We start from the raw sequence: 16,429 nt of genomic DNA, 5'->3' as shown, positions 1-16,429 counted from the left end.
AAACTGTAAGTACGTTTTATTGTTTGTACGTGTCTTTTAAACGTATAACGTTAGTTCTGTTGCTATTTTTGGTTGCATCAAGGATGTAAACAAAGACCAAAGCGTTTTTGCTTCATTAGCCAGTTAGCTAAATCCTACAAACACCAACAAACGTCTATGTTCATAGACAAACAGTTGTTCATGCTATAAATTAAACGCTACCTTTACAAAAATGCTACTACTCAGTCATGTATTTGGCTACAGTAAAGCTTTAATTAGGATAAAACTGTATGTTGAAAGTTAACAAACAGCAGTGACAGCATATCTAAACACTTTGACACAAATACTCAATGAAATACCATTCATAAACGTCCTTTAAAAGCCGTGATTGCAGCTTGACCCTCTTCATCTGGGTCTGATTCGGCTCAATTTGATACAGCAATATAGACGCCATTATTTACATTTTTACGAAGCCCATGTAACCGGTAGCAACTAAAATGGTAAGGGGCGTGGCGTTTCCGGACGCTTCAGCGAATCACGATTGCTCTGGATACAATGGAACAGCTAACCAATCTGAGCACATTGCATATTTCGGAGGGAGCAGCTTCATAGAAGCAGGAAGTCAAACGAGCCGTTCATATGACAACGGATACGGAGGTGTAGAATAAAGGTAAAATATATAAAAAATACGGCTTTTTTAAAAAAACGCAGCATTAAGACATGCCAAAAACACAATCAAGCCTAGAAAAAAACCACTGAACCACCCCTTTAAACGATCTTCTATCACCCTACAATCCTTCACCCTCCTTAAGATCACAAAACTCTGGACTTCTGGTTGTACCTAGGATAGTCCACTAAAGGAGGAAGAGCGTTTTCTCATTTGGCTCCTAAACTCTGGAATAGTCTTCCTGATAATGTTCGGGGCTCAGACTTGCTCACCCAGTTTAAATCTAGATTAAAGACGCATCTCTTTAGCCAAGCATTCACATAATCCATCTCATATCAGATCAATTGCACATGACTATCTTTGCTTATTGTTATGAACAGCAGCTATGCTAATTATTCTCCATTTGCTTTTCTGTTTTACCTCGGGACACCCGAGACTAGAGAGTACATCAGCTTCAGTTTGGATCCAGCCTCTTAAGAAGACCTCAGATGACCAACACCTGTGATGAGAGAGTGCCAACTCCTGCGAGGACTTCAGAAGACGCAACATCTGGATCAACATGCACATTCCCAATTTTCTATATATTCTAATTATTGTTAATATGTAATTCATTTTTTTCAGGAGCTCATTGCTTCTACCTTCAGTTAAACTGCTAACAGTGATTGTAAATTAATTGCCTAAATTATTACATTATTTGCTAACTGCATTCTTTAAATTGTAATGTTGACATTCTCTGTAAAGCTGCTTTGAAACCATATGTATTGTGAAAAGGCCAATATTAAAAAAGGATTTGATCATGCTGTAACAACAACAATCACCTAGCCACTGGCGCCCTCTCCAGGCATTTGATATCATTGATAATGTACATAAGTTGATTGTTTATATTATGTATTACATTATGTATTTTGACAGTGTTCCTGTAAATCAATTTAAGGGGGCAAATATGGAAAAGGTGTGACTGCAGTGCGAGTGTTAGAGAGGGAGTACGCAGAAAGATGTTAAATGTCTATGGGGGTACAACACTCTAAAAGATTGGGAACCAATTTAGGCCCATTGAAAGACCGATTCAACACTAATCATTTACAACATGCAGTGGTCAAGAGCATCTGATCTGGCCTACATTATGGCCTACAGGGGTTTCTCTGTACAGACAGTGATCATTACTTACCCTCCAGCAGTTTTGATCTGGGTCCAACAAGTGCAGGATCCTCAATACTGCCCTCAGCCTGAGCTGTGTGAGAGAGAAAGAGATCAGAATGAAAATACTGTGGCATTAAACCACACAAACACATCAGTAAAACAGAGAGGAAAGTTTAGGCTGAAAGCCTGCAGTTATTCACTTATTCAGTAAACATTCACTCTGTGAGACATCAGTTATAGAAAAATAACAACTGGGCCTTTTTCATATTTCAAATATATTTATAAAAAAATCAGTTCTTTAGTTTCACATTTTATTTATATTTTAAACAGCACATTTAACAACTTCATTTTAATTTGACCTTGCTTGTGTTTGTTCTCTAGCTGCTCAGCCAGATTATTCTGGTTCATCTTCCTCAGGATCTCCACTGTGATCTTCACAGCTTCTTCTGGTCCAAAACGTGCTACCATCTTATCCACTGTGTCTAACCTATCTGCATTCTCCATTTCAGACTTTGTTATACACTCATGATCTTTTTCTAATTGCCACTGAAACTCCTTTAGTTCAGCGTCTCCCAGATCTTTCAGTGAGTTCTTGAGCAGATCATTTACAGATGTCATCGTCCTTCACCGATCCACAGCTGCAGGACAAAAAGAAAGATCTATTTTTAGTGTCTCAACACTAGTTTTGCCCCGTATTTCATCTTTCCTAAATTGTCTTTATTTCTAGATGATCATAAAAGCAAGTATCGGTTTTCTGTCACGCGAGAATAGCCTAAACAAAGGTAGCCAATCTCGTCAGTATATTTTGGAGAACAAAATTACCATCCAATCACAATTCATTATCGTTAACTTGCAGTTAGTAATGGTGGGATATTAGAAAGCGCGGAGGAGATCAGGTCAGACACGAAGACGTAAAGCCTGTGTGTACCTTTAATGAGGATCTTCAAAAAGAGTTTATCATGGTATTAATACAGTAAGTTGTGCAAAAAGAACTCAATGTGGTATCGCCACCCCCGGTCTAGTGCAAACAAAAATACCCTGAGCTGTTTTTAATGCCTGATCAAAAGTTACTGCAAACCAGATACTACTAATAACAACAGAACACATTACATAATTATTGTTATTAAATGAAATATCTGGACATTTAACACTTGTTTAATAACATTACAGATTGATCTGAATAAACAGGGTATGTGCAGCTTTGGTGTATAAGACAGGGTATCTGGATTTTGTGTGAATGATTTAAATCAAAACGTGATTTTGTAGAAGTTGTAATCAGGTGCTAAAAAAGAGTACCCATTAAAATGTCTTTATATAAAGGACCCGATCATGGAACAATGCACAGTACAAGTGCAGCATTGATCTTCTTGAGTCTGTGCAGTAAGGAGCGTTTTAATTGGTGGATTAAAAGCTCACTGTGATTGGCTAAACAGAACATCCTCCAAAAAAAGATATTTATGAATCTTAACATGCCAGGAAGGTCTCAAAAATACCACACACAAATTCAAAGCAGTCCACACACGTGTGACGATTCACAAATGCATATTCAACGATCCATAAATACATGTAACATCATTCATAAATGTGTGTTGGAAATTAATTCAAGAACATGATATATACATATTTGTGTAAACATTTTTAATTTATTTAGGTAAGATGCATTTGTGTAAGCATTTGGTGAAATATTTATGCTTTTACTTGTGTATTTATGAATTTTGCTTTGTGAATGTATTATATTTGAGGCTGATCTGGCTCGATAAAAACTGTACCTGAACTTTACTTGGTCCCGTCCTATTTTAAGCCCGTCCTGGTGTAGCCTTTTAAAAAATAAACAAGTCTGGATTCTTCAGTGTTAAATAATTATAGATTGATCTAAAAATGTAATGGAGAAGGTGGTTCTTAATCCACTTTTGACATTTTTAAATGAAAACAACGTGATCAATTTCAGTCTGGTTTAGGTCTGCATAGCACTGAAACTGCCCTTCTCAAAGTGACAAATGATTTGATGTTGTTGTTGGCAAATGTTAATGTACGAGTCCCTTTTATGTAAAGTATTACATGTATTGAATAAATGCAATTAGAATAACAAGACACTGATTTGTTATCAATCAAATTATATTAGTATTAATAAAATCCATGTTTGCACAGCAGAGGAAACAGAAGCAGCATCTGAAGTGCATTTAGATTTATTATTTACAGTGTTTTTAATGAAGCTCAGATGTAGCATGAAAGCATTTTCACCACAGTTACAACTGCATAAATAATTTTGAGATTTTAGATTATGGTCCAATATGTCTTTTGCCTCAATAAACTCCTAATTATTGTGTGGTGATGAGGACGAGGACGAGGCCGAGGGCCGTGAGAACGGGGTGAGTGTTAGTGAGCGTCAGCTGTGCGCCACACCGGTCTCGAGTTTCTCATGGCCCTCGGCCTCGTCCTGCTTACCACATTCTGCTTATTGCAGGCTTTTTAAAACACAAAAATCCAAACTGATCTTGTAACACAAAACCTGATCTCATGCTTTCATTCTAGTTGTACATATTTTTATTCTACATAATCACGGTTTCAAACACAAGATCATTGTGATATGTAATGAGAACATTTGGTTTACACAACAGTATTACCTTCTTTCAGTTTAGTACTTTTAACAATCAGTATGACACGGCCATGATGTTCTGTGCTAGAACAGAGTTTGCTGCCAATACAGTAAATGATCTCACTGTACCATAGTGCGTTACAGTAATGTGTCAGTCTCTACCATCTGTTTACAGTATCACATGGCATACTGTAATGAAAAATGCTGTATTGATGTCATCTGTCTCTCTTCTTCAGACGCGTCTCTGATCAGTCTGATGTTATACAGTCATTGACTGTTTCTTTTCCCTTGTACTCAATCCTGATCCGTGTTCACAAATTGCAAATCTCTCTGTCACACACACACACACACTTTGAACATAGTAGTTATAATCTAAGATAAATCGCTTATAATGTAAATAATTTATAGTTTGCTGTCACTTTAAGAAGAAGACCACAGGCATGCACACATCCGATAGATACACATCCGAATTCTCACCTCGTTCAATTAAGACATAACTGAATGTGTTTACGAGAATACTTGCCGAGAGGGGTATCTCAAAAAGCTCAAAAAGTTTAGAATGTTTGAAACTTACGAGTTTCTCCTCACATTCGTGTGTGATTTGTGTGTGTATTTCTGAGACAATCCTGGCACCAGACACCTCCCACCCGGGTCATTCATACTCTTTAGCCAATCAGATTGAAGCTTATCAATCGACCAATCATTATCACGTGAGGGCGTGCCTACCTGGGTGTTACATCATCAGCTGTGGCCCAGTTTAAATCATTCAGAGAGGTACAGTTTGATCGGTTCATCTGTGTTTACTGAAGTAAACGAAGTTAGAGATCAGTTGAAGCTATAGTTTATTACATTGACAAAAACATAAGATCAATCTGAGATTTTAATCAATAAAGACAATTAAATGATATTTTCTGAGTGTGTAACTGTGCTGGTACCTTGGCAGGTTTGGGTCTGTCTTGGACAGCTGACTCAGGAGTTTTTAATATTCTTCATATTCTGCTTGATGGTCAGTTCACAGCAGTAACATAAATGATTTTTTTCCCCCCAATATGTTTCAACTGTTTTTGTACCTTTTATGGGCATTTTTCCTTTATAAATCAAATTATACATGCAAAATCTTTTATGTCAATTTCATAAATTGAATCAAATTCAGTTAAAATAATAAGACACAATAGGACTGTTGCCAATCAAATTGAAGTTTCAACAAAATTCATCTTTGCAATAGAGCAAACAGAAGCTGCATCTGAAGTGGCATTTAGATGCATTTACACAGACAGTTTAAAGGGATAGTTCACCCAAAAATGAAAATTTGATGTTTATCTGCTTACCTCCAGCGCATCCAAGATGTAGGTGACTTTGTTTCTTCAGCAGAACACAAATGATGATTTTTAACTCCAACCGTTGCCGTCTGTCAGTCTTATAATGCATGTCAATGGGAACTTCGTCTATAAGAGTACAAAAAACATGCACAGACAAATCCAAATTAAACCCTGCGGCTCGAGACGACACACTGATGTCCTAAGACACGAAACGATCGGTTTGTGCGAGAAACCGAACAGTATATCATTTTTTACCTCTGACAACGGCAGTGATCTCTCGCACTCAATGAAGCAAAGCGCGAGACATCACTTCCGTCATCAGAACGTGTTTTCTGACCTCACTAACCGAATGCTGAATGCAGTTGGACATAGTGGTGTTTTAGAGGTAAAACATTATATAAATACTGTTCGGTTTCTCACACAAACCGATCGTTTCGTGTCTTAGGACATCAATATGTCGTCACGAGCCGCAGGGTTTAATTTGGATTTGTCTGTGCATGTTTTTTTGACTATAGATGGTGTTACCGTTTCAATGCATTATTTTGACTGACAGATGGCAACGGTTGGAGTTAAAAATCATCATTTGTGTTCTACTGAAGAAACAAAGTCACCTACATATTGGATGCCCTGGGGGTAAGCAGATAAACATCAAATTTTCATTTTTGGGTGAACTATATCTCTTTAATGCAGCTCTGAGGTGACAAATGAATAACCTGTAGTTACAAATGCATAAACAATCTTTAGATATTTTAAACAAAACGTTGAATACTGATACTTGAAATTATTTAAAACATGAAAAGATACAAAGTCTCCACTAGGTGGCAGCAAGTCATTGAAATTCAAACGGCTGATTTATTTAGGAATGAAGCATTTGACTATAATAATCTATCTTAGTCACTGAATCATAGATTCAACTGATTCATTAAAAAATTTGATTCGTTCAGTAAGCAGTAACCGCTGTGTGTTGCTCAGAGACGCAATTACAGTGCTGTGGATTTGTTTTGAACTATTTTCTTTGGTGAAATAGAGCAAAAACAGGCAATATGGTACCTAAAATACAAGTCACTTAATATTAACTTGTTTATTAAAATTGTATAAAATCATTGTCACATTTATTATCATGCTGATATGTGGATCTGGAGAAAAACGGCGCTCTTCATGTGATAGGCCTACTTATTAACTATATTAAAATTATATAAATATGACTAAATCTTGCAGCGAAAGTGTGCATTATAAATAGCCTATCTACAAGACTACATCAGTGTATACGTGCACAGCACTCTGGGTGTGTGTGTGAGGGATATACTCGGTCAGATCGCACGTTAAAACAACAATTACTATATTATAGCAGATGATATTTATCGCACACCTCTAGCTGTGATTGCTCTTTCCTATTCTCGATAAATAAATAAACTTTATTTTCATAATCGTCTATTTATATACAGCATCTCTCATCAGTCAAACCATTGTTATGCTTTCTATGGAGTTTATTAATCTAAAATCCTAACGTTGTATGATATGCACATGAATAATTCTTTATGAAGTAAACATAAGAATCCATCAATACCTAAAATAAATGTTTATGTTCACACTCGGACTAAACAAGTTGTTAAACTATAGCTTCAACTGATCTCTAACTTCGTTTACTTCAGTAAACACAGATGAACCGATCAAATCAAACTGTACCTCGATTTAAACTGGGCGACAGCTGATGATATAACACCCAGGTAGGCACACCCTCACGTGACAATTATTGGTCGATTTATAAGCTTCAATCTGATTGGCTAAAGAGTACGCATGATCCGGGTGGAAGGTGTCTGGTCCTCCCAAAATTGTTTTGCGTGTGTAATGTATTTTATGAATATATAAATTTATTTTGTGCACGTGAATTGCTTTTTGTGAATGTATATATTTTTTTCGCACACATGAATTGTTTTTTGTGCACGTGAGTTAGGTTTCATGCATGTGAAACTGGCTACACATGTGTGAATCATGTTTCTTGTGTGAATTATTTTTGAGACAAAATTCACTCCATATTACACAACCTCAAACCAGAGAGTCAATGTGCTGCTCTTCCTGTCACTGTTTTTAAAACACACACTCTCTCACACACACACACGCATGCACACCCACACACACTGATCTATATAAGGATTTATCACATACACACACACTCTCTCACACACACACCCTCACGCACACACTGATCAATGTAAGGATTTATCACACACACACACACACACACACACACCCCTTCCAGAAAGCAGGTTTGTATCTCAGAGAAATCGTGTGCACGCTTTACATAGTTGTTCCCTGGATTTATAAATCGTGCGCATGATTTAGCCTACTATTTTTTTCCTGCAAGTCATGTGCGAGGCTCCATAGTTTTCAGCACATGTGTGAAAGCACAGATTATGTGTCAGTTCATTATAAATCATTATTATTCAGTCCTACTTTTCCCATCTCACAGATCTGCATTCAAAAGTGAAAATATTGTATGTATTTATGGATGAAAACAACTAAAGAAAGATGAAACACTCACCTCAAACAATATTTGTAGACTTTTCTTTCTTCCTCTTCTGAACTGTTGTGTTGAAAAGCAGCTCTGAATTTTCTTTCTCTGAAATAAAGGAAGTGAAACTTTTTTTCAAGTGTCGGTGACAGTCAGACGTCAACAAACACACTAATTCTTAGCTTTTTTTTTATTCTGAAATCTGTGTTCTCACTAAACTGAGCTGTTTGGAAGTAGTTTGTTCAGTTTTTTACAATTGCTAACATCCTTTTGTCCAATCTGTAGTCACATTTTCAAAACTCTAAACACAATTAGCATCTCATCCGTCTGTTGTGATCATACCATTAACACAATTCATGTTGTTTTCACACAATAGGTTGTTTGCAATCACGTGGTTCTGGTGACATGCGAAATTCAGGTGGAGGGCAAGCAGTGAAAATCAGAATGGAAGAGATGGAGAAAAGTCCGTACTGTGCTGGTGTAGAAAGATATAAACAAAAGATCACAACATATGTTTGACGTGATCCTTGTGTTATGAAGATGAACGATTTTCCACTGAATTGAAAGACTTGACTGCCATCGAGGAGGTAGATATAGAGAATGTGAATCTGCCATCACACCGCGTTCAGTTCTAGTCTAGTTTATTTATATCGTGCTGCCTTTCTGCTAGTGAAGTTAGGGCAGTATTTTGATTTTCTGTCGTGACTGTGAAAAATGTCGCCATTGTAGGTCATTTATGCTGCATCGAGAACTACAACAGGAGCTCAGAGAAAAACTGGACGGTGTGATACAATTTTCTCCTTTTCTACGTGTAAAAACACACTAAGGGAAGCAGGTTGAGGAGGTGACAGGAAGGCGCCGGATAGAAAATCTAATAATGTCACTGATTGAACCCACTGCCTATCACTCAATAAAATAATCACAGTGTTTTTGAAAGATTTGTATTTGGTTTGGTTTAATAATTAACATTAGGCTACATTTGCAAGTCAGCTTGTGAATGAGCAAAACTCACAGGCGGCCACTTCACAACTGTTCACAAACTTTATGGGTTTGATTTTGGTTGTCATTTGTTGAAATAAAAAAAAAAATAAAAAAAACCCCCAATGTTGGTGTCTGTCATAGACTGTAAAAATGGGTGTCTGTCCGCTGAATACCCCTCTGATTCTCCTCCGTGGCCATATGTGAAAGTGAATATTTACAAAGACAACATTAAAACTACAGCAGACGCAAAATGCTATTAAAGGAGACAACTTTTAACTATGAAACCTTCTTGTGGTTTCTTGGTTTGAGCGATTTGAGCAACCATAAATGACAAAACATAGGATTTTTGAGTTTGTGATAGTGATTCCTATGTAGAAAAATCACCTCATGCCCTCCAGCCTCATTTCATGCCACAGCAATGACGTCATGTGCAAACAACCAATATACAGTCAATTAACATGTTTGAAGGGTTAGTTCACCCAAAAATGAAAATAATGTCATTTATTACTCTCCCTCATGTCGTTCCAACCCCGTAAGACCTTCGTTAATCTTCGGAACACAAATTAAAGTTAAGTGAACGCTGGCGCGTTTGGCTGCCGCTGCTCTCCGGTGTTTTTAAACATTATTTTATAATTTTCTATTCCTGCTAAATTCTGCTGTTGACTGACATTATGTGGATTTACCATCCATTTACCCGTATCGTCATCATTTGGATTGCTTTGTCGTCATTGTTCCACTCAGCGACTGAACTTCACCGGCTGCGGTGCTACTCTGCTACTCAAGAAAATGACTTTTTAGAGTTGAATCACGCATGTCCTCCTGGGTTTGTTTATATTTCACAACCTCGTATCTCCAGACGCGGGGGAGGTCTCGCGATACTTCACAACTCGATCTATAAAGCATCTCCACTGACTCTACAAACTTATGCTTCATTTGAATCGGCTGCTTTAATGATCAGCGGTCAAATACCTACAGTATTGGCTGTTATTTATCGGCCACCGAAATACAGTAATATCTTTTTAGATGAATTTTCTGCATTTTTAACCTTCAGTGTACCTTATCACCTAATATTATTCTACTGGGTGATTTTAACATTCATGTGGACAATGTCAGTAACCCACTCACTAGAGATTTCATTTCTTGCCTGGACAGTTTTGGTCTCCAGCAATATGTGGACTTTCCAACCCACTGTAAAGGTCACACTCTGGACCTTGTCTGTTGTTCAGGTGTTACACCCGTGAACTGTACTGCAGCTGCAATACCCATATCTGATCATAAATTGCTTTCTTTTAATGCTAATGTTGCACTCTCTAAATCCAAACAACAACGCTTGATGACATTTCGGAATATAAAAAAGATCAACCCTTCAGTCTTTTCTGCTGCAATTACTGATCTTCCACATAGTGCCCATATCACTTCTCCTGAGGATCTGGTCTCCTTTTATAACTTTGAATTACGGCAGCTCCTTGACACTTTTGCACCTCTCAAAGTTCGGACTGTATCATTTATTCACTCTGCGCCATGGTTCACTCCTGAACTTCACCAGCTCAAAACTAAAGGACGGCGCCTGGAACGTCTTAATAAGCGTACTGGACTTATGGTGCATAAAGAGTTGCATAGTGAACATGTACATCTTTACAAAGATGCTCTTTCTGCTGCAAATGCTAATGCTAAACCTCCTGACACACTTCCTGCACACCTGTACTGCACTGCTCAATGTGATAAATTTATGTATTTTTTCAATGATAAAATAACCGCCATCCACCAACAGATGGCCTCTTTGGCTACAGCTCACTGTAGTTTACCAAACAGTGACTCTATTGATTTTCCTCTTATTCTTCTTTCTTCTTGCCATCTGAACAACGCATTTTTCATCTCATTCACAAATCTAATTCTTCCACATGTTTACTTGATTCTATACCAACTCATTTGGTAAAGGCCTGTTTTCCTTCTCTTTCTTCTCTCATAACTCGTATTATTCACACTTCTCTTGGCTCCGGCATTGTTCCATAATCTTTTAAAATCGCTGCTATTACCCTAATTCTTAAGAAACCTGGCACAGACCCTAACAATTTGGATAATTTCCGTCCCATCTCAAAACTTCCTTTTATTTCCAAAGTCCTTGAAAAAGCAGTGGCAGCACAGGTCCATGCTCACCTTAGTAACAATAAGTTATATGAGTGTTTTCAGTCAGGGTTTCGCCCTAAGCATAGTACAGAGACTGCATTATTGCAAGTGTCTAATGATCTGTTAATGGCTGCTGATGGCGGATCCTTATCCATTCTCGTTTTGCTTGATTTGAGTGCAACTTTTGACACCATTTCACACAATATTCTCTTGCACCGTTTGTCCGCCACTGGTATCACTGGTATTCCTCAAGCCTGGTTCACTTCATACCTTTCAAACCATGCAGTTTGTACAACGAAAAAATGTTCAATCCCAACCTTCCTCTGTTAGCTGTGGTGTCCCCCAAGGTTCTGTCATAGGTCCCATATTGTTCCTTATTTACCTTCTCCCACTTGGTAATATTTTCTCAAAATATGGTATTAAATTCCACTGTTACGCTGGTGATACACAGCTTTATGTATCCACAAACCCTGATTCCACTTTTCCACCTGTCTGTCTTACCAACTGCCTTCACGAAATGAAAGTCTGGTTTTCTGCCTACTTTCTCAAACTCAATGGCAGTAAGACTGAAGTACTTCTTATTGGCACTAAATCTATTCTCTCTAGGTCTGGCAATTTTTCTTTATCCATTGATGGTTCTTCCGTTTTCCCTTCCCACCAGGTTACTAACTTGGGGGTTATCTTTGACAGCACCCTTTCATTTGAAGCTCACATTAATAATATAAACAGGTCTTGTTATTTTCATCTCCGTAATAATGCTCGTCTCCGTCCATTTCTCACTCCGCGCTGTTCTGCTATTCTTGTTCATTTGCTTGTCACCTCTCGCATTGACTACTGTAATTCTCTTTTAATTGGTTTACCACACAAATCTCTTCATAAACTCCAACTGATTCAGAATTCTGCTGCTCGTATCATAACCCGTAATCCATTAATTTAAAATTCTTCTCCTCACTTACAAATCTCTTCATAATCTCTCTCCACCTTACTTTTCAGATCTTTTACAGTCTTACATTCCTTCTCGAACTCTCCGCTCTTCTTCTTTGGGTCTCCTCCACACACCTTCTGCCCGTCTAACCACCTTGGGCCATAGGGCCTTTAGCCGTGTTTCTCCTCGCCTTTGGAATTCTCTCCCAGTCAACATCCGTGATTCAGACTCGTTTTCTCAATTTAAAGTTAAACTTAAGGCTCATTTATTCAGAACAGCTTATCCTTCATGATTACTGTTTGCACTCAAGTCTAGCACTTTTGTTTTTTGTTATTCTTATAGCTGTCATGTTTTGTAATTGCTGCCTTTTACTTAAGTTATTGGCATTTACTGTTATTATTTTAATATTGTTCTTGTTACTATTTCTTGTTGTATAATTGAAGACCTGTGGCCTGTTGCATGAAGCTAGTTGAACAAACTCTGAGTTTCAGAGTAGGTTTGGAGTTGACAAATCCAGATAAATCCAACCTGGTTTAGATCAGGATCAGATGTTGCACAACGCTCGGTATAAACTTTCTCTGTCAACTCAGGTTTAATCCAGAGTTTGTGATTAACTCTGAAGTGCGTGCAGCTGAAAGTGTGACACGTGCGGCCAATCACACGAAACAAGCAGAACGTCAGTTTGATTCACTTCTCATGAGAGAGCCGCGCAATTCACGTCTCATCCGAAGATTAAGAGATTGTTATGAAAAACGTCTATAAAGCACTGATTGTTGGAGATTTTAACATTCATGTAGACAATACAAATGATGCGTTAGGGGCTGCGTTTACAGATTTACTAAACTCGTTTGGGGTCAAACAAAATGTCACTGGACCCACTCACCGTCTTAATCATACACTAGATTTAATTATATCACATGGAATCAGTCCTACCGATAAAGAAATTCTACCGCAAAGTGAGGATGTCACTGATCACTACCCTGTAACATGCGTACTGATGATATTTGCCATATTGCACCGCGATATCGACTAGGTAGAACAATTCTCCCAACAACTATAGATAAATTCACAAATAAACTGCCTGATCTGTCTCAGCTGCTCATCGTAAATAAACCATAGAATGTAAAAAATCTGGATGTAGTGTCCATGACAGCACCCATAGAGTTCTGAAGAGCATTTTTGAAGTGAAAATGAGGCCGCGGCCATCTTAGCAGCGCATCACCGCACGTCACTCCCGGATAACTGGAAATGGGCAAAGAGGCGGGACGTAGTTGGAGCCCATGATGTGACTGGTTGCTGAAACCATGCCCGCCTAGCTCGATGTGACCATGTTAGCAGGTAAATGAGCTATCTAAAATATTAATAAAGATAAGTTACATCATTAAGAAGTTATAAAGGTTTCCTGTCAATCTAATGTTTTTTAAGATTTAGATGCTCCAACACCAGTAATTAATTGTGTTGGGTGTGCAAATAACAACACGATAAATCAAACGGGACTTCATACCTTTATAATGAAATAGCGATCGTGAGATGAATCCAGTCCGTGGCACTTGGGTAAAATGTCTGTACTTTTTGTCCACGAAAGTGTTAAATCCATGAAATATTGATATATTATCCATTGTTTGCATCACATTTCTTCAGAATGATCTTCTCTCCATCATCATTCTTCAAGAAATGATGAAATCTGAGCAACGTTTATGATGTAAAACTGTATACGTACCTATATCTGTATATTTCTCAAATGTTTTCTCAAACAAATGAGCATGTGTGCAAAGTATAATTTTTAAAAATAGTGCAGCAGTTTTAGTTATAATATCCAAGCAGTGCTGTCAAGAGTTTTATAGCTGCTATTGTCATTCTAGTAAATCTCAAGACGATCCAACAACATGTGTTCTGTTTATCTTCCGCATGCGAGCACATGTACACAGACACACATCAGTCTCGACTATTAATGCAGCAAGCCATATTTTATAATTGTATAAAATAATCCAGAAAAAAAGCACAAACACGGCTGAGATGCCAAATTCAGTGGCTGAAATTAGCTGCTGAGGTAACATGACGGCTCACAGACGGCAGCAGCAATCCACCTGTCACTCAAGTGACCACGCCCTTAATTAGGCAAAACTTTAAGGCTTAATATAATTTAAACGGATGAGTTATAAAAAAAATTCACCCCCCTCAGAATTGTCATGAAGGGCAAAATTAGCAGTATAGACCAAAACCACAATTTGCACCAGGCTGTAAACATTTTTTCTGCTGTAAAATTAGGTATTTTAACATGGGACTCAATAAGATTCTGCTCTCTTTTGCAGCCTGTCCCTAGCGGCCAGTCGATGAATCGCAGTTTAAGTCACTTCCGTATTGGCTTCACGAGAAACTGGGGGAGGTTGCCGAGGTCACCTTCAGGCCATCCAGATGTGTATTTTTTTCCTTCAGTAGAAATGTAAAGAAGATATTTAACTGATACCTTGATGATTCATACACAGTAATGCAAACCATCACTTTGAGAGAGAGGGGAAAAAACAGGCAAAACAAAATGACTACAAAACAGGTATTTTTCAGAAAAACAACACAAACCATGCATTTGGGATGGCATAAAGGTGAGTTAATAAAGTTCTGGTTTGGATAATTCCAAGTCTAAAGTTTGTTAAAGAGGATAACATGCAAGTCATTAAACAACATGGATTTTACTCAAACATATCCAACATTAGTAATTCATTATCTATTAACAACTACTATATCAGTTTTTATAGAAATGACTTACCATGTATTGTAAAGTGTCCTTAGTCATCAAACATCATTGAAAAGCTTTAGGTCCTAAGAGGAGAAACATTTTTACAGCATTATTAGTGGTCTAAAGTTGTTTGCTAAGTCAATTAATTAATTGTGCAAATATTACTATTATAATCTACTATTTCTACTACTACTAAAAAAAAAAAAATCATAATCATGATGTATACTAAAAAAAATCCTAACATCTTTCCCTGGACGAAGCAAAACACGAAGTTAGGCAAATGTAACGTTAGCTCACAAAGTCTTTACTTACAGATTTGGATCATCATTTTGGGCAAACATATACATCAAATCAGAGCTAACATGTCAAAGACAAATAAAAGAACAGACAAATATTAATTTAAAAACCCATCTTAAGTGTTTGCTGCCAAAAAGCTTTTTTGTTTTTCATCTGACCATAGAACTATAGAAAATGAGTGGAGTGAACTGAAGAGAAGAAACACCAACATGGAGCTGGAATCTGAAGGATCTGGAGAGATTCTGCATGAAGGAATGGTCTCTGATCTCTTGTCGGGTGTTCTCCAAACTCATCAGGCATTACAGAAGAAGAGTCTGAGCTGTTATCTTGGCAAAAGGACATTGCAAAAAGTATTTAATAAAAGGGGGCAAATAATCCTTTATCAAAAGGATAAACAATGCAGATTTATTTTTTACAGCCACCTTTGATCATATTTACCAAGGGAGCAAATAATTTTGACCAGCACTGTAGATAGGTCTATTCTTAATAACTATATTTATACTAAAGATTTTATAACATGCCTCTCCATTATTTTTTATCATTAATTTGAGATCTTGACAAAGACACATTATTAGTCATTAGTGGCAAGAAACTTACGTATGATAACATCATTGATAAGAAGCTGCCGAAATGGAAGTTTTCCCTTTCTCCCTTTGTAACTGTAGCGTCCCCATAAGAAATTATCTCCAATTTTTTCAGCATCCTCCTAACTCCATCTCCCAAGCTGCTTCCACTCTGATGACACAGATAACGAATCTACAAACAATAACAATCAGTAATTAAACACAAGAATAACTTATTTTAAATTATTACCGGTTAACAATGACTACTAATGTTGCCTGCTTTATGGCACATACCATCTTCTTTCGAAAGTCAGCATCTTTCAGCTTGTTGTCCTGGATTTGGTCTTGTTTCAGCATGACTCTCCTCTCCAAACTCTTATTCTGTTTTGAATAAGTGACCTCTAGGGTGAAAATTTACATATTGTGACTTTAACAGATCAAATATTAACATATCCCTGTGATCCCCCAGATGAAGGTTAGTTTTAAAGTAACCAACAGTTTCCTAATTTAGTTACTTGGTGTTTGGTAATGAAGGGCCTACTTTCCTTCAGCAACACTGACTCAATGACAAACAAGTAATTCATTAGAA

At 37.3% G+C, this 16,429-nt stretch overlaps 2 protein-coding genes across 2 annotated transcripts in view; one reads left to right on the top strand and one right to left on the bottom strand.

The window, feature by feature from the left end:
- The window catches only part of LOC127508734 (NACHT, LRR and PYD domains-containing protein 3-like), a 43,664-nt gene extending 38,148 nt beyond the window's left edge, over nt 1-5,516 (bottom strand). Inside the window, exons 1-3 of the mRNA XM_051887038.1 lie at nt 5,109-5,516; nt 2,146-2,424; nt 1,815-1,877 (exon numbers count right to left, since the gene is read on the bottom strand). Of these exons, the coding sequence (XP_051742998.1) occupies nt 1,815-1,877; nt 2,146-2,404 (322 nt within the window). The 5' untranslated portion in view covers nt 2,405-2,424; nt 5,109-5,516. The remainder of the gene's footprint in view (nt 1-1,814; nt 1,878-2,145; nt 2,425-5,108) is intronic.
- LOC127508849 (gastrula zinc finger protein XlCGF8.2DB-like) overlaps nt 1-16,429 on the top strand; it is a 537,748-nt gene that overhangs the window by 473,651 nt on the left and 47,668 nt on the right. The gene's annotated exons all lie outside the window — the stretch shown is intronic.

The sequence above is a fragment of the Ctenopharyngodon idella genome, chromosome 3 (genome assembly GCF_019924925.1).
Source record: "Ctenopharyngodon idella isolate HZGC_01 chromosome 3, HZGC01, whole genome shotgun sequence".
NCBI lineage: Eukaryota > Metazoa > Chordata > Actinopteri > Cypriniformes > Xenocyprididae > Ctenopharyngodon > Ctenopharyngodon idella.
This window is presented reverse-complemented; position numbering and strand designations above follow the sequence as displayed.